Source organism: Triturus cristatus, chromosome 4_1, assembly GCF_964204655.1.
Source record: "Triturus cristatus chromosome 4_1, aTriCri1.1, whole genome shotgun sequence".
Classification (NCBI taxonomy): Eukaryota; Metazoa; Chordata; class Amphibia; order Caudata; family Salamandridae; genus Triturus; species Triturus cristatus.
In genome coordinates, this window is record NC_140585.1 from 265,633,354 (window position 1) to 265,652,628 (window position 19,275).

General features: G+C 46.6%; 1 protein-coding gene across 1 annotated transcript in view; it reads right to left on the bottom strand.

Annotated features, from left to right (window-relative positions):
* AGK (acylglycerol kinase) overlaps positions 1–16,455 on the bottom strand; it is a 187,675-nt gene extending 171,220 nt beyond the window's left edge. Inside the window, exons 1-2 of the mRNA XM_085652021.1 lie at positions 16,099–16,455; positions 5,234–5,273 (exon numbers count right to left, since the gene is read on the bottom strand). Of these exons, the coding sequence (XP_085508147.1) occupies positions 5,234–5,273; positions 16,099–16,208 (150 nt within the window). The 5' untranslated portion in view covers positions 16,209–16,455. The remainder of the gene's footprint in view (positions 1–5,233; positions 5,274–16,098) is intronic.
* Between the last annotated feature and the right edge of the window lie 2,820 nt (positions 16,456–19,275).

Consider the following 19,275-nt stretch of genomic DNA (forward strand, 5'->3'; position numbering starts at 1 on the left):
GTTGCAGCAGGTTTTCTTTTTTCTACTTATGTTCTTTTTATTTACTATGCATGGGGGCTTGTCCAAGATGGCGGACAGGTGAGACGTGTTCCTGAGTCTCTCGGTCCCCCGCCACAGGCCCATCCGCCCAGAACAGCACCATTCGTGGGGGCAGATCACCGGTACACCCCGCCATTCCTGCTGCATCAGTGGGGGCATTTTGATCCTGATGAAACGAAAAGGTGGGGATCGCCCAGACACGCGAATCAGCACAGCGGAGCCAAGAGCACGGATGCTGACTGCGGTGCATGCCTGCCAGCCGGTGGCTGGCACAGTGGTCCAAAGCACCCTGCACATCGACCTGCCCCTCCTCTCGGTGAGTGCGTGAACGGCATTCAGAGCAGGCTGCTGCCCACGCCGAAGGAGCAGAGCAGCAGGCGAAAGGAGGAGCAGGCCCCCAACCACGAGGCGGCGACCTGAATGGGGCACGACAGACCCGCCCAGTTGTGAGGAGGGCTGGAGCCAACATCGGACCAGGCCCGAGGAGCACACAGGAGGACGCCCCCCTCCCCCGCCACGAGAGACGGTGAGCCGGTTCCAGGGAGGGGAAGAAACGCCCATAGCACCCCAGATACCTGGGAAGCACTCGAAGTGGCCCTCGAATGAAACAGAGGGCCAGGAGAGAGCCGACACGGAGGACCGGCGAGCGCTCTTAAGGGCCACACCGCTCCCCATTGACAGACCCCAGGGACCAACGCCTAATGACACAGAGGGAATCCTCGCGCCCCCGGGGATTTGGGCCCCCCTTGACCCTCACCTAGTAGCCCCTTCACACAGACCTGGTGGTCCACTGCCGGGCGGGGCTTGGAGATCACCGGAAGAGGGGGCGGGGTACGAGGCCCCCTGACTGTGAGTGTTTCTGTGGCCCCCGGGGCCTGGGTTGCTCGTCCGCCCGGGAGTAGCATCCCCCAGATTGGCAGAATCTCAGCACGACGGCCTGTGGGGGAGGTCCTCTGACGTCCGGGAAGCCCTGGCTGCGGCGAGTCCCAAGCTCATCTGCCCCATCTGGGACGGAGTAACTTAAGGAGGAAGAGCAGTAGTGGGTGCCACAAACACAGACTATATAACGCCAAGCTCAGTGTAACCATCAACTGGCGATTCTGAGAAAGCTAGCAAAGGTGCCTCTAGGGGGCTACAAATGAAACAGAGAAGTTGACCCCTGGTTGGACTCTACCACTCACCCATTGGAACGACGATCTAGCTTGAAGGGGACCCGTAGGCCCCCAACCTTGCAGGCCAAGTTGATCCACTGGGGTTCAGCATTCCTCTCAAAATGGCATCTGCGAGAGGAAAGAAAGATTGCAACCTTAAAGATATGCTTCTTAAAAAGATGGGATTCAGTCGAGGGACACCACGGCGATGTCAGCGGTGGAGGGCCCTGCCAATGTAGCAGTGCCAGAGGAGCCAGTCACTCGCCCCTACCTGGAATCGGCGTTTTCGGAACTACCAGAAGATCTTTAGTCCTTCAAGAAGGAATTCAAGGAGCTTAAAGTAACCCTGCGTGACTTGGATGGTCTTGGGGAGAGGATCTCTACATTGGAGGATCAGGAATCAGACAGAGCTGAGGAGACAGAAAAAATACAGCAAGAGATCCTCCGCCTCAGGGACCAACATCAGAACCTCCAGGCACACGCGGAGGACTTGGAGAATAGATCACGCCGCAAGGGCATCCGCATACGGGGCGTAGCATCCGGCGCAGAGGGATCAGATATTTCAGCGTTTGTAATGGATCTTTTCAGATCGATTCTCGAAGCCCCCCCCACTCCCCTGGGAGGAGGTCATTAATCTGGACAGAACACACAGGGTGGGTCCCTAAACAATCACCTAAAGATCCACATCCGGACATCCTCACCTGTGTACATGATTTCCCTCTGAAGGAACGTATTCTTCACCATGCGCGAGACAAGCATCAAATTAGATCACTGGAGGAGGCCCAAAACATCTTAGACCTGGCGGGCACAGCCCTGGACACACCACAGGAGGATACGGGGGCCACGACATAGGGGGCTCCCAGGGACAGAGAAACACCAGAACCTTCCATGCAGAGCACAGACCGGACCCCAAAGTGTAGCTAGAGAGAAGCAAGCTGTCATTGACTCTTTTTGTCCCAGGGCACCCAAGAACGCCTTCTCCTGGAGACCTGGACCCCACGCCTCAGCTCTAGGCCATCAACATCACCAGGCGAGATGCTCCTCTACCACAACCAACCTTACCCTGCCATATGAACCTTGCTCTGTGTTAGGGTGGGCCGGACGGTGGTAGGCTCCCATGACCCTGCCTCAAGAACACTCCATAGTCCCACGGGAAATGGACTTTGTTACAATAGTTAATTTTATGTTAATATGGGTTTTCGCTGTTGTTCTGGGCGACGTTTTACTCTTTGCTTGTTGGACCTGGGTACTGCCACCATAATATCTCATTATCGCCTCCCATAGTATCAGACTCCACACTATTTGCCCACGCCCTCAGTGGTCGACTACAGGATGATTTATGCAGGCTCTCACTAGTTTCTTTTAGGTATGCACCAACCGGATCATAGCTGTCCTACTTTTCAATATATATGTTGAACCACTAGGTGACCGGCTACACAAGCATGGAATTTCATTTAACCAATATGCTCATGACACTCTGCTTTATCTGGAAATCATTTGGACAAATATCCTCTATTCTATACCCTGACCACTTGCATTCCTCAGATAGCCATGGATGAACCTAACAAAGCCACCATTTAGCCCACAACTCACTCAAATCTTCCTCTTCTCTCCCAATCACAAATGCAACCTTGCTACAGAGAGGAAAGACCAGATAATGACCCATAGAGTTAAGATTCCCTTCCAACTCAGATCCCACTATATCTCTCCCTGGCATAATTCATGAAAAGACAAGGTCCATCTACTAAACTGACACAGGCTATCTATTATTCTGTCACAGACTATTTTACACCTGCCAGTAACTGACAAACAAAGCATCATCACACCTGGGAATTTCTTCCCCCTTTACTCTCCCTGTACAAGAAGGAAGCAGCACTCTGCTTCATATTCCTAACCCACCTTCACTCCCCTAACCTCACTTCCAACCACATACCACATTTATTCCCTCTCTATTTCCATTTTTCCTCTTAGTCTAATGTGAAACTCTTCAAATTATCTTTTGTGTCCTGGCCCAATAGTCTACTCCCACCTTCTTCCTGCCTATGCACAATATTTCCTCCTCAGTGCAGTCACTCTTCCTTCAAGATACTAACATTTGCCCTGACGTCATGTACCATAATGCTTCATGTGGTCTATCATGACACTTAACGGTCCTGATAATCTGACAAAATGTATAACTGAGAATGCATCATTCGCTTCGCACGGTCTCTAGATATATATGCCTCTGCCCTATTTGCACCCCATATTCGTAATACAGGTTTGTTTTTGAGGCAGCTGAGTTTTCTAATACTCTCTGTATTATATAAACCTACCTTTTAATCAACCATTAGTTTGTCTCTCACCCACTGTAGTGAACATATCTAGCTTATATTGAATCTACCGCTGTAAAATAATAATCAATGTAGCTTTTCTGTAAAGCAGTCTGTTACCCTTCCCACGAGTCTGATGCATGCGATCTAGCAACTACGAATATATCGAGAAGTTAGTGAGCAGACGTATAAATAGATTAGCCTGTTATTATAAAATGTGGTTAAGTTTGGGTAGAGGGGCAGGGATTCGGGGGCACCAGAAAGAAAGTGACTGGTGACCTTAATCACATCCCCACCAAGAAAGGCTTGCATGCTTGTAGGAAACACAGAAGATTCCTGAAACCGAAGATGCCCCTGAAAAACCTATAAGGCATATGTGCTGGCTGTATGCATATGTTATGTTATGTTACTAGGCACTTATAAAGTGCACGGCTATGCCACAGAGTGTCCCAGCGCTGGAAGGACCCTGAGACTGACAGTGCGCACACAAACAGGTAGACCTCATTTAAAGTTGGAAAAGCCAGGTTTGTAATTTTTTTCTGAAAGCAAGGAGATCCTGCGCCTGTCTTAAAGAAGGAGGCAGGCTTTTCCATAACTGCGTGGCCACCACTTGAAAAGAGTAACCACCCATGCGTGAGCGGGAAAACTTTGGAATGGTCAACAGACGCTGGGCAGAGGATCTCAAGGTCCTTAATGAGGCATAGTGCTGAATTGTATTCCTGATGTAGGGAGCACCTGTGTTGTGAAGGGCCTTGAAAGCCAAAACTAAAGCTTTAAAGTGGATTCTCTTACGTACTGGGTGCCAGTGCAAGGACCTCAGGTGGGGGTTCAGATGCGTCCTGGGGCCTACCATTCGTATGGCTCTGGCTGCCGCTGTACCACCTGCAGGCGGTCAAGTAGATAGTCTGGGAGGCCAAGGTACAGAGCATGGACGTAATCCAGCCTGGAAATAATCAGGACCTGGACTACAGTCTTCCTGTGTGGAATTGGGAGAAGCGGGAGGAAATTCCTCAACATTTTCAGTAACCCAAAACACGTGCCAGCCACCGATTGGACCTGGGACTTCATGGACATGTCAGCGTCTAATTTAACCCCAAGGTTTTACACGGTGGTTACTGAGTTAGCAGGGGAGGGACATATTCTGAGGCCACCATTGGCGCCATTCCTCACCTGGGTTGTGGCCAAAGAAGATAATTTCTGATTTTTATGCTATTGAGATGTGTCTATATACAACTTGCTTTTATACATTACCATGGGCCAGCATTGAACGCCCAATTGGGTTAATATGAATAGGCCATGAAGACAGGGGTGATGCCCTACTCCAAATACATGCCTCAATTTCAATATCACATGAATTGTTATAATTCAACAGTGCTTTTAAAAAATGTAAGCTTGCTGCAAGGTTTAAGTGGTTATTTTTTTCTGAACTGCCTTGAGCCATACTGGTTATCATAATCAAAAACCTTAAAGTGTCTGTATGCCTTACCTTGAGTCCATCCACCTAGTAAAAAGTGTACAAAACTCATAAAAGCAACAACCTCATTCAACTCACAGTTGCAAAATATTGTTTGGGGTTATTTAAGTTGCACCGTAAACCATGTGATACATGCACAGTGCATAAGTATTTTACAAAATACTACAATGGAAGATCAGACTGTGTCAATATTGCACATCTCCTAGTACAACACAATCTCAAAAGAATAAGAACTGATCAGCATACAAGGGTTTACTCACCTGAGCTTCTTCGCATGCTGCTCTCCTCAGCAGGTTATCACTGACAAAGAAAGAAAAGGCAATCTCTTAATGCAAATTTAACACATACAAACAGAAACATGGCACTTCGTTGTGTCATCTTAAAAAAATTATTATCCTAAACGGACCAATATAAATTAATGGGTTACTCTCAAAGTTCCCCTATTTCTCCACCCCTTCAGATGAGATCGATGGAGAGGGATGGAGGCAGAACTGTCCTCTTCTCTGACAAGTACTCAGACAGAGGACAAAGGCTGAATAAGTGAAGTAAGAGATATAACTTGGGATTCGCAGGAACATCCCATTTGTTAAGGATACAAAGTTTGAGCATTTTTCAGCTGTTCTGGGATAAGACAGCCAAGTATCAACATTTCTGCAGGCATGCACAGCATTTCAGGTGTACTGTGTCCAACTCTGAGCTGATGCAGAACACTCAATGCCCCACTTTTTGCTCTTCCAACAGGACAATATGTTCACAGGGGCTTGCTGAGCTCAGAACAGGGTTATCAGTCTTGTGGTGTGAGATCAACTGAAGACACAGTGAGTGTGCACTATCCCTATTAATGGTTAACATGTGTTTACATGGTAAGTGATTATTATTGGCTGCATCCACCAAGAATTCCTCCACAATTTACGTTAGCAATTCTCATACTTGTAGATATACTAATAAAGAGTAGTGTGAGCTTCTGCACTGAAAAGTATCTGCAGTGAAAAGTAGGGCTTTGCAGGCAGGCATTAGAAATGTATTATCTATAGAAAAGAAAAACAAACTTAGAGATTTCAGGAATCTTTGCAATCTATTTTCAGCCCTTCTGGGGTGTGTTGGTGGTTTGCTATTTCATCAAATCTCTACTGTAGCCGTAATGTAAGAGCAAGCACAACACTTGAGATTAAATTGTTTATTGTTCTTTTTCATTACTCAGGTAGAATGACTGTTCAGGTGGTCATTACATGTCAGATAGTCCTCAATCCGCCCTGAAAATATGAAATTACAAACATGTGGGAATAAAACAATGCAGAGGTGACAATTGTCTGAATATTTGTTTTTAAAAATATTATACAGAGTTTTATATAGCGCAAACTTGACCCGATTCGGGTATCAGGGTGCTTTACATAGCACCAGTTGCATTACATGAGGACACATTCATTTTTGTTAGGCACGGGGAGATTAACTGATTTGCCCAGAATCACAGGATGTTCAGCGTCATTGCCGAGACTCGAACCCGGTTCCCAAGGTTGGAGGCCGACCGCCCTAGCCGTTAGGCCAACTCCTCTCCCCATAAATCCGTGGTTCTAATTTCCTGTCTGAAGTAAACCTGTTTTAAAGAACTCACAAATGGAAATAGGTGGACAAAGATATTGCGAGAACATGATTTGCCCAAGATGAAATAATGTGGTAGAATGAAGAACCACTATTACTTTTTCTAGCACTATCTAATCGAATCGAGGCATGTTACTAAGCCCTACAAATCAGGGCTTTAAGTGGATGAAAAAAGTGTGGGGCCCCTAAAAGGGGTGTGGCCTATGTAATTAGGGGTGTGGCTTAAACATACAATTCTCTGGGTGCTGGGGCAGTATGGATACTGTTCAGTATCCTTCATGAATATTGTTATTTACCACTGGTTTCCCAAATCTTAAGATACTATGCAATTCCAGCTGAATAACAAAGCTGCTCCCCATGAGAAGGGAATGCAGCAGTCAAGGCTAAATACAGCAGGCATGATTACAGAGATCGCCACTTCAATATGACAAAGTGATCATACTTGATACACTTAATGTACAGTAAGATGTTTATCTTTTAAGGAGACTAGGCGGCTGATTTATAAGTGGGTGTCAAGGACTGAAATACGCTCAGTAATTCACGGCCCCCAAAATAAATGGCTTTCTAATGTGGCTACATGCTAGAAGGGTATCTGTTGCTTAAGTATCTCTGCACATGCTCAAAGTATCCTAGGAAAGTGAAAATGCAAAGATGCTTATTCTCCTCTGGGCCATAGGGGTTATCTCTATTAAAAGCCAGGGCACAGAACTGACATGTTACCCAATGACTATATGGAGCATAATCAGCAAGGAGCCCATGACAGAATAAGCAGATAAAATAAATAAAATTCCCAGAAACAGGCCCAATGTTGCAACGGACCAGGAAGTAGGACCCGAACCTGGAGGGACGGTGGCCAACTCCCGCTCCCGCCCACCCCCTGTGAGCAGCAACAACGGGCCCAGTGAGCATAAAGCACGCCAAGGCAACAGTTGATTTTCGAATGCCCCAATAAAAAAAAGGGGGAGGGCCACAAATGTAGCCAAAAGGCGATGGGGGAAACATGGCCTGCAACATTGTCGCCTCCAAGAGTTATGCCAGCACGTCACAGGATCCAGCAGTGGGAGTGAAGGATTTGCAAGGCTGCGTGTGACGGAGCAGGGCCGCCACACTGCACTACGAGGGACCCAGCATCGGCAGCTGAGGAGGAGAGGTCGAGAGGGGACGTCCGACGGAGCGGGGTTGCCACTTCACACTGCAAGGGATCCAATTTCTACAGTAAAGGAGGTGAGGTTGCCTCGAGAATGAACAGCGCGGGAAGACCAGCATCGCCACACAGCTGATGAGGCGGCGTCAAGAGTCAGATGGTGTCGGCAGGGTGGAGTTCCCAACAAGCCAAGAAACACGACTTGAACAAGGACCATTGTTGAACGGCCCCTGCAGCGGCGCAAGGACACGCCGGGAGGCTGCTGGCAGCGAGTGCAGGGGGGCACTGCAGTTATAACGTTATAGCCCCACCCGGCCCCCACTCTCCAAACCTAGCATTACGGTTTGCTTTGGGGGATGCTGAGCATCTCCAACAGTGAGAGCATGTCCTACCGGGCGCTACAAGATCCAGTCACCCCCCCCCTCTACCCCCCACACAACCTACAAAGCTCAAGCAGTCCTGACATTTTGGGGGGGATCGCACGCTCATAGGAACAGAAGAAAGGGCATGAGGGAGCACACCAAGTGGCATAAATAAACATGGAGGCCTAAGGAGCCAAGGCAATGGGGCCACTGCCTGAGCATATAACACCAAAGAGAACTAAATCTTGACCCTGCTCTTCTTGGGAACAGTTCAGCCCGAACTGCCAAGCTGGGTCATCCCAGAACCGGAAACTTGTTTCTGCCTGGACCGGGAACTTGTTTCTGGTTCAGGGAGGACCCAGCATGGTAGTCCGGGCTGGACTGTTACCATGAGGAGCAGGGTCAAGACTGATCTGCATATGACTGTGTCCAAACTGGGGTGGCGTAGTGAGCAAAAATGCGATAAATTTTACCCAGATCTGTTGACTGGGGGTGCATGTTTGATTTATTCAGCATTCCGTCCATCATTTGTTGCCGCAGCACTCTTCGCCGTAAGTGGGATAGGTATGCCCTGACGTGGATCCCTTGTTTGCTGTGTCACTGGATTCAAGCTAGCCTGGCTGATAAGGGGTGATATACCCCGAAACCGGTACCAGGATGCTTGTTTCTGGTCCAGGGAGGACCTTGCTTGGCAGTTCTGGCTGGACTGTTCCCATGAGAAGCAGGGTCAAGACTGATTTGCATATGGCTGTGCTCAAACTGGAGTGGCGTAGTAAGCAAAAGAATGATGGATTTCACCCAGATCTCTTTACTGGTGGAGAATGTTTGATTTATTCAGCATTCCGTCCATCATTTGTTGCTGCAGCACTTTGAAACGTTTAGCACGTTCCTAGAATGGACTTTGGGCGAAAGTTGCCCCAAAGGAGGAAAACTGCACTACCTGGACAATTTCCATTTTATGGGCGCACCAGACACAGAACAATGCAGCGCAATGTTGAAACATTTCAAATCCCTAATGGGGCAACTCTGTATGTGTAAGAAGCTGGCTCTTTATATAGTATACTAAAAAAGAGGTATGCTGTGTAAAGTGTCCAGGTATCTCTTATAAGTAGACAGAGACTTGCTCTAGCAATCCCAAGGTACTCTATCTAGTGGTCAAGCAGCCTTAGGGTTATCAGAGAGGAGTGATGGACATTTGTTGCACACAGAGGCAATAATTGATGCACACAGTTAAAAAGGAGATCCACACCAATTTAGAACAAGCATTTGCAATTCAACAGATCTCGCATTTACGCGAGTTTAAGCTATTGGCATTATAAATGACAATGCCTTTTATTTATGCTTTAAAAACATAAATAAAAGGCATTGTCATTTACAATGCCAATAGCTCAAACTTGTGTAAATGCTAGACCTATTGCATTGTATTGCTTGTTTTCACTCGCTCATGCGAAGGAGATAGGGTGCCAATAGAGGAGATAGGGTGCCAATAGAGGAGGCGGGTGCCGTACTCAGCCTGCAAATACAACAAAAAGCACCAACCATTGTCCCCATAAGTGTCCATAAACAAAATAGTGCTCACCCACTACATAAAGCAGACCATGTAACAAGCCAAGTAAAAGGTCCAGTCATTATGGGCGGTAACAAATGGAGATCAATCAATCGGAAGCCAGCGTTTACAAAAGACAATGACACAATGCCAATGACAAATATGATCAGAGAGTGGGCAGGGCTGCTAGTGCATACCCTAATACAGCATGCCTCGCAGTGCATGCGCGCTGCCGCTAGGCTTGACCTAAAAATGTACCGAGGAACAAAGAGATAAAGTGATTAGTCTAGGATCACACGTTTTGATTAAGTGGTTGGAAGCAAAACTCTGATATTTTGACCGAACAATTCTTATCTTAACTACCAAAAAACATCAGCCCGTTCTGACTGACTAATTTGAAGCGCTTTACTCTTGCTAGATGCTGCACCTGTACCAGGGCAGGGGGCTGTAGTTGCTGTGACGGAGTAGCTCTGGTGGCAGTGTAGGCCATTCTCCATCAAACAATGCTCCTAATCCAGTTTAAAAATGCTCATCATGCTTAAATATCAAAATGTATCCAAGGCACACTATAATCTGGCAGTCCAACACAGAACACCACAGCAGACTAGCCCGCATCGCTATAATTTCAATAACAGAATGCGCTACACAGATGCCAAAAAACAATAAAAACACATGACGGATTACTTACAGATATTATAGTCCAGGAAGGCTGTCATGGAGAGCAGGTGACATTTGGAAGCCACACTGCCTTCAGCCTGAGTAGCATGGTAATGGTGCCATGGGCCACGGTGCAAACAAGGAAAGCGGCGCGTAAGCTGCTCTGGGGCTAGTAAATTTAGCATTAATCAGGGTACATTGGGCACCGGTGCTACTGCACCTGGTGCACCAATGGTAACCAAGCCCCTCCAGACTCATAGTTTATTGTCGTGTCACCGGAATCCCTCCATTGAAATATTGGACCTCAATGCATATTTATCTATTGTTATCTATCTGCATATGGAGTCACGGTAAGTGAGAGGGAAAGAAGGTAAGAGAGAGCGAGAGAGAAAGTGGGAGAGCAGGATAGAGAGCATATAATATATCCTCTTTTAGGTTTCTATATTACAGTTCGGGCGTGACATAATCCTTGCTCTGAATTACCAGTTCTGAAACTGCTGCTGTTTGCTAACAATAGCCAGACGTAATATTCTCAGAAATCACCATGCCTTGACCCTCAATGTACGACGCATGCTTTCTTTTGAGTAATTGCCCTTTGCCAAAGTTTTCTGATATTATAGTTACAGATCCCCACAGTGTTACAAAAACTGGCTTGGATATCTGTATCTTCGTATGCCCTCAGTTGTGTTGTTTTAGCATATGTGTACATGTCTGGGTGTCGTTTCAAGCAGTGTATGTGAATCAGATTAGAGCTAAACAAAACACCGACTTGGACAAGTAAACTTACCTAGGCATATATAAAGATACCAGATACATACATAATGCACACACTTACACTCTTCGGATTTTGGAAGAATTGTGTCCAAGATGTCTCTTTATTTATTCCTGTCATTTGATTGGGTGCCAGGAAACCTTAACACTACTTGAATGATTACATCATCCTACACGTGTACATATATTTATCACTATCAATCTTCCCGCAGGCCCAGCTTTTTGACATCAAACAGGTACAGACGAGTAACACTGAAGGAAACAATTACGCTAACACGATCACAAAGTAGGGAGTCCCATAATCTTCCGATCTTCTTCAGCATCAATGTATGAAACTTACCGATGGCCATCATGTGAAGCAAATATAGGCGTTTACACCTAAAGCAGCAATATCCCAGCTGCACTGTAACACTTGTGCAATCAGTTTACAAATACATCAACTGAAAAGAACAAAATAACACTTACCGTCCCAAAAAAGGATGACGTTCAACTGACAAGGCCTGAACCGTGACAAAGCTGAAGACTTGAAAACAGCACTCAAAACGTTCACCATGATACATGCTGATAATCCTAGATGTCAAAACCATCACCTTGAAAAACAAATAAAAACAGCGGGCTCCGGCTCCAGCTGCTCCCTGGGCCTTAAGCCCTGCAGCGCACCCTTGGACTTCCAGAGGAGCCGCACCACCTGGACGATCTCCGGCAGCTCCAGGGACCAGGCAGCCAAGCCGCCCACTGGACAAATCAGTGGCTTAAACTAAATAGTACACGCACCCGGTGTAACAACCAAGTAAAGGGGCCAGTAGGCATGGGAGGATACAAAAGACGACATGGCTGTACTAAGGAGGGACTAATAAGCCTCATAATGAATCAGAAGACAGCATTTACAAAGGACAAACACACGAGCCAATGAAAAATAAGGGCGGGGGAGTGGGCGAAGCTTCTCTCCATACTGAACTACCACAGCTCTTCGCAGAGCAGCGCTTGCACGCTGGCTCACGTTTGACCTAAAAATAACAGGTATTTTTATATACAATTTGAAACCAAGACCTTCATAAATAGGTAAGTACTCCTTCGGGATATGCTTTTTTACAGTTTCAGCAATGTTAACTAACAGTGCGTCTTTGCGTAATGTTTTCCTATAAGAGAAAGAACATACACTGCATGCATATACTTGCAATACGTTTCAGTGGGACCCCTTTCAGTCGTGAGGTGGTAGGGGGGACAAGGACCAAAGTTCCACCAGCAGATCGGTCGTATCTGCCAGGGGGAGTCTGTGTGCAGAGGTGCTGGCCATGTTGGTAGCCTTGCGTGCTATGTGGTAGAAAGGAAGGGGGGGGTGGCACTTGGAAGACTAGGAGCTGCCAACAGGGGCTCAGATTGTGATGGTCCTGGGAGCACTGGAAAGCAGTCAGTTTCACTAGGCCCGGGCCGGGCAGCACGGGTGCAGAGTGTTTGTAGCTGGCTGGCTCTCGTAAGTGAAGGAACTGCAAGGAGGGCCACTCTCGGTGCTGGATCCTGCGGAGCCGACATCCCTCGTCGGCGCCGAGACTGGGCTTCAAACAAGCTTGGGTTTCTATCCCCTTGGGCTCCGTGAGGCCTTTGTTTTATTTGTTAGAACTTTCTGCCCTCTAGTGGCAGAATGTACTAATAGCCTTATAGCCCTCCATAGTCTATATGGGCTATACTGGCATTAAAATCCAGCTCGGGACTTTAACGCTGGTGCAGGCCTTTAATGGCCACTATAGCCTGCTACGGGAGGGCTAAAAAGGGTTTAATAAACTGCGGTCATTCTCACACCAAAAAGGTCTTGGTGTCGATGTTTGACAACAAAAAGGAACGGCCGGAGGGCCTGCTGGATGTTCGAACTGCTGGGGAGTGGGTTAAACGCTCTACTAATCACAGATGGGGGAAGAACTCACTAAACAGTGCCTTGGGAACAAAACACCTTAACACAGTCACGTCATTCATGCAATGAAATTAATAAAGAATGCCATACAGGGGTTGGGCAAAATACTAGTAAGGCCATGTACGGAATAGGCAAGACACTGGCAATGCAAGTCGCACAGAAAGACAATATATGATGGCCACCTGGTAATGTTAATCCCATGCCAATAAAAAAAATGTGAAGAGCAGTTAACACCAGTACGTTTTCCCTTTTGAAATGTAAACCTATAAGAGCAAATACAGGAAGAACTCACTTAAAAATTATTTCAGAGCTGTATGCATTATTCCAGGGGTCTCCAACCGGTCGATCGCGAGCTACCGGTAGCTCGCCGAACCCCAATGAGTAGCTCGCGCCTCCCATCTCAATTTTGTAGCCTGTTATTGTCATTTATTGTTCTTAGGCCTTTTTCCATAGTCGCTGCCTGCCATTTCCAAAGCCAGCTGCTCAGATTGGCCTAACTGAGCTCAGCTGGGGAGGGGCAGGGCAAAGATGATGACGCTGTTCCTGAACTGGTTACCTCGTCACCTGCCTTTCACAGCCTGGCACCGCAGTCTTGATTGTGCAATACGTGGTGCCGGAGCAAGCACCAGGCGGGTCGGATCGGAGGAGCAGGTCCCGTAAAGCCTGCTAGCATGCAGGTGGCGCAAGCAGTATTGAACTGCTACAAATCGGCACCACCTGCCTTTTTCTGTCTGGATTCGGAACATATTTCATCAGAAGCAGATTAAACGGTAAGCGCTGGCCTGGCCAGTAAACACCATAATGCACTGTTCTCTAGATTGGAGCTGCGATGTGCGCCTTCTATACTTAGCCGCTGGTATGCCACGGGCTCTTGAAAGACTGTTAATGTTTTTTTTCCCGCTTTCCAGCTCTGCATTATAAATCAGGAGAACCCTTGTGTTGCCAAGTTTCAGTTTCCTTTACCTAAGGCACAAGATAGAAAGCTCTTCCAGTCTGCACTCCTAAAAAGAATGTAATTGTTCCACTCTTGAGAACAGCTGTGAATTTCTGATCCAGTTCCAACTCTTACATACGCTCTGTGGCCAGGTTACTGACAGAGCACAGGCACGGTCTTCAAATTATACATGTGTTTGTAGCTCTCTAAACTGCGAAACTACCGATTCACTCCATGCCGTAGTCACCCTCGGGTTTTTAGATCACACCATCTTGTGTTACTATGAGTTATGCTCTTAACATAGTAATTATGGACCCGAAATCCGTGCATGCATAGTATTGTTCGTAAAAAAAAATGCATGACGGAGCGCTGGGCAGGCAGCACTGGATGTGATGTTTTCAAGATTAAAGTGGTGTGTGTTGTTCCTTTTCCCAGTTTAGCCGGTGTCTCGGGAGATTCGCAATGGGATGATGCGGCCTAACAAAGGACCCCCTCCCGTAAAATCCCACACTCTGTTCCACGGATGTGATGACCCGCCGTGCTTGACCGTGTGGGGCTCTGTCCACCACGTGTCCGAGGGGAAGCCAGCTGCAGTCGCAGGGGAGTGATTTTGCCCTCACGTGGTTCTCATTGTGGGGCGTGCGTAAGTGAAGTCAATCCTGACTTTAGTGTTACTCACATGGCGCCACAGTGCATGTTTGGTTCAGTCGCATTTCGTCTGAGTGACCATATCCAATATTCAGGGATAGTCGTGTGTTTTCAATATTTAACACAGCAGCAGCTCACTAACATTAATGCACAGTCTCTGTGATGCTGTCCCATTTCTAATATGTGATATTCTGTTTCGATCAAAAGAATCATTTTTATGGAAATTGCATGAAACATTACCCTCACTATGTAAATCTGCACATCCATCGGCCCACCTGCAGCATTATATATTTATGCAATTTTTCCCACTAGCGAAATTCTGCGCAGGTCCAGCTTTCTGCACTTTGTGGCGGTTGCAAGTTTTCCCACTTGTCTCTTCTTGAGCAAAGTTGGTTTCCCCGACTTGCAGATTAAGTTTCACTTCATAAACCACATAGTTTTCTCTGAAAAGTTGCATGTGCGATATTACTAAAACGCCAAAGTGAAAAAATAATGTAGGTACATTTGCAAAGCGGTCCATATGATTGTACAAAGGTTGCAAAAGAAAAGCTTTGTTAGCTCATAATTGTAAGGTGCTCCCTGAACTCAGGTGCATAGCCTCGATAAAATACTGCAGGGGGACAGGAGGTGTATGGATGGTAATTGTGAGTGCATCTTTTCTGCTGTGCTTTAAAGTGCTACTAGCAACATCTCATTGAGTTGTGCAGTGTTGTACGGAGCCCCTGATTGGTGCATGGTGTGCAGATCCACTCATAGTCTCATGGACAGTAGTTCACGAGTTATTTCAAGTAACAGTGCTGACCCCTGGTCTATAATCATCATCTCATTCAGGATGTGTAAAGGGAAGGGTATGGGATGCAAGCTACAGAGCTTAAGAGGGTTAATCTAGCACCTGTTAGGAACAGTTCCTGTTGTCGTAACCCAGCGAGGGCTCTACTAGGGGTAACAAAGCATAGCAGCTGCCACCCAGGTGCGGCCTCGTTTTTACCATATCATGCCAAATTCACCTGCCTCTTTCTTGCTGTATCCCCCAGTAGTTTTGTTATACTTTCCAGGAATGCTTCCAAGCAAGACAAGCTTTTGCTTCAGGTAGCACAACCTGCGGCTGTCTGACACTTCAAAAGAGGGAGTGCGGACCCTTTTGTACAAACGACTGTAAGGGCTCCAAAGAAAGGCTTAAAATCAATTAAACTGGGCGTGGGGCGTCTCTCAAAAAAATGCGCGAGTTGCTTGGCCTTTTAGTAGCTCACGACAATTTTTACTAATCAGAAGTAGCTCTCACTACAGAAAAGGTTGGAGACCTCTGCATTATTCTAACCGAGCACAGCTGTATGCATTATTCTAACCGAGCACTAAAGCAAACAAAGGGATAATTGGCAAAAACGAAGGAATATGTAGAATTTTACAGAAATGATTTTTTGCTTACCAGAACTTGGCCCTTCCAGATAAGCAAAAAAAGTAAACAAATGGGCAGTTCGATTTTTCGAGGAAAAGGTGGCTACTCTATAATGGCATGCAAACACTTCACAGGGGCTCTTAGGCAGGGAACACTCACCAGTACTTCCCATAAAGCCAGTGTCCTCCGTATATAAGCAGGGAAAAGCCCACTGTGCTTTTCTTCCAGTTATTCCTAAGGGTTCTGAAGATCCTCACCACTCTCGACATTTCTGCGCTGCCCTCCGCTCACACGTGTGGAGATGCTGCCACGGCTGAAAACGACTCCTCTTCCGATCCGAAGTAAAAATATGCAGAACAGTAATAAATCCACGGCATTACGTCCTCAAACGTTATTAACTGTAGTTTCGTTCGTACTCGTTAAACTGAAGACGTTCGGGTTACAACGAACACATTGACACTTCCCGGCGCAGTTTCAAGGTGGCGGCCATCTTGAACAAGTAGTTAAGTCACTCTCAGGTTTTTGGGTAAAAGAAATGACGTTCATCACCGAACGAGAGCAGACAATTGATTCAGATACGCTAAGTCCGCGCCATCTTAAATTAGGTCTACCTTCGCGCAAGAACGTTAGAGGTGCCTTGGAATGGAAAACCGCACCCGTATTAAGGTTAACAGTAAAGAAACAGCTATTTTGTAATGAGGAGAAATGTCGCATTAAAGTAAAAAAAGAATTTAGATTGAAATGGATTCTAAGAAGGTTGTATAACTAATTGACTGTGTCTCTTTTACTATGTCTGTGTTTGAATAAAATGCAATAAGAAATGCATTTTTTTCCCTTTAGTCTCTTTATAGAGTGTGAACGAGGGATTTCGGATATAGCAGCACTTCTGTAGCAGATTTCCAGCGGGAGACTCCCGATTTTTGAAGTAAAAAATGATTTTAATTTTGGCTGTCTCCCGTCTGAAATTGCCTCTATTTAAATAGAAGTCAATGTGGGAAATACGTTCTCTCGATTATTTTATTAGAATCACTCTTTTTCCTCTCCTAAAATGTTAGCATATATGGAGTTCTCTCAATGATGTTCACGTTCTTAACAAGCATTGGCATAGCCAATAGGTCTCGCTGTTGGGACCTTATACGTTTTTAGGTCTCGGCTAGCGTAGGCTGCACAGACATGCGCAGTCTTAATGGTGTGATTTTATGTTTTTGGGTAGCTTTCACTAGCGGGGTTTAAGCCCCGCCCCTCTTTTCCATTGGCTGGCGTCACCGTTTATGCTAAACGGTGGCCAGCCATTGGAAAAGAGCTTCCAGTGACGTACACTTTTCTCTTTCAGAGACGTCCCAGTTGGACTGGCTCGTCTGACATCCTGCTGGCATAAAAGGTTTCTTATCTTCTTTATGGGGCCAAACACATGGCCCCATAAAGACAAGAAACCTTTCAGCAGGTGAGGCCGTCCAAGTGGGACGGCAGAAAAAGGCGACGAAAACGTCATGGTGAGCGCTTGTTATTTTCTTACTGTCACGCGCTATGTCACTGTAATCCGTGATTTATCTGCAGGGAGTCCTTCTATGCCACACACAAGCACCTTCATGGCATTTTTTGCCACAACAGTCGTTCCTAAACATCTCTAGCTTCCTTGCATGGAGACAGTACAAGCAATTTCCGGGCGTGTAAGATCCGCAGTGCTGTGATTTTTGTCTCACAGTTTTATATAGCTCGAATTTAACCTGGAGGTATCAGGGCGCTTTACAGGAGCACCAGCTGTTCCAGACGGGCACATCCATGTTTTGTTAGGCGCGGGTAGATGAAGTGATTTGCCCAGAATCACAAGAGGTTGAGCCGCAGAGACTCGAACCTGGTTACCAAGCTTCAAGATCATATGCTCTAACCTTTAGGCCACTTCTTAATGAGTCCAGCCTGCAGGGACAGGGGCCCCTGTACTTACACTCCAGAGTGTGTCACTCCTGGGCGTGACACTCTTAAGTTTGTCAGTCCTGTGTGTCTCTCCTGAGGTTATCCCTCCTGGATGTATCACTACTGGGTGTGTCATTACTGAGGGTCTCACTCCTGAGTGTGTTACTGGGGCGTGGGGGAGAGCAAACAACCCCGTACTGGTCACCGTGTTCTATTTGTATGCCAATGCTTGTTTAAACTCGAGATGCGCTTGGTGGGTGCTATACCCCGACCGTGTCACGTGAGAGCTTGTGTCTCACTCTTCGCCAACCAGCAGGAAGTGCGTGAATCTTCTGGGAGAGAGAGGCACTTATGGAGGGGAGAGAGTGCATCCCCCATGAGCACGACAGTACCTCTGAGGCATGTGACAGTGAGTGCATGTGTGAGGGCGTGTAAGATCCGCAGAGCCGTGTTTTTTGTCTTGCAGTTTTATATAGCTCCAACTCGACCCGGAGGTATCATGGCGCTTTACACGAGCAGCAGCTGTTCCAGATGGGCACATCCATGGTTTGTTAGGCGTGGGGAGACTAAGTGATTTGCCCCGAATCACAAGAGGTTAAGGCGCAGAGACTCGAACCTGGTTACCCAGCTTCGAGGTTGCACGCTCTAGCCGTTAGGCCACATCTTATTGATGCGGCCGCGAGATGCGATATGTGGTGGGGAGGGGGAGAAGCGGCAGTTGTGTGCGCGCGCGGCCAATGCTTGGAAAAACAAGCATTGAAAATGCAATAGGTCTCGCCTTTGATTAAGTTAAAGCCATTTGCTTTGCTAATGGTATTGTGTAGCAAAGCAAATGGCTTTAACTTAATAAAAGGCGAGACCTATTGCATTTTTAATGCTTGTTAGCCAGAGCTATTAGCTTTGCCGATGTCTTCAAGCTACAGTGTAGAGCAGTGTGGCTGCTGTGCAGCATGTTTAAAAGTTATAATAAAAAAGCGTTGTAAGCATTTTTGTTATTTTATATATAACCAAGAAGATGTTATGTAGAACTGAACAACCATATTACAGACATGCCAACATTTCAGAAGAACAAAGTGGGAGATTTGGAAAAAAAATCTGGAGAATGGGGCCTTGAATCGGGTTACTGTCATATATGGGCTTTGGAAGTGTGCTGCTGCAGGATCGTACTTTTGAAACGCAAATGCATGTTTTTTTTGCTTCAGCGGAAAGGGCAAATTTACATATCCTCCCTGCGTCACAGACTCGTCATCACGCAAACTCATGTAAACACGCATTTCATTAGTGGGGCCCATAACCAACATTCATACGTCTCACTCCGAGTATGCACACAGGAGGAAAGAAGCGCTGGGCATGTGGGGGTACCTTATTACCTATAGGAAGAAATATTTACAGCATTTTCATATTATACATCTGCACCTAAAT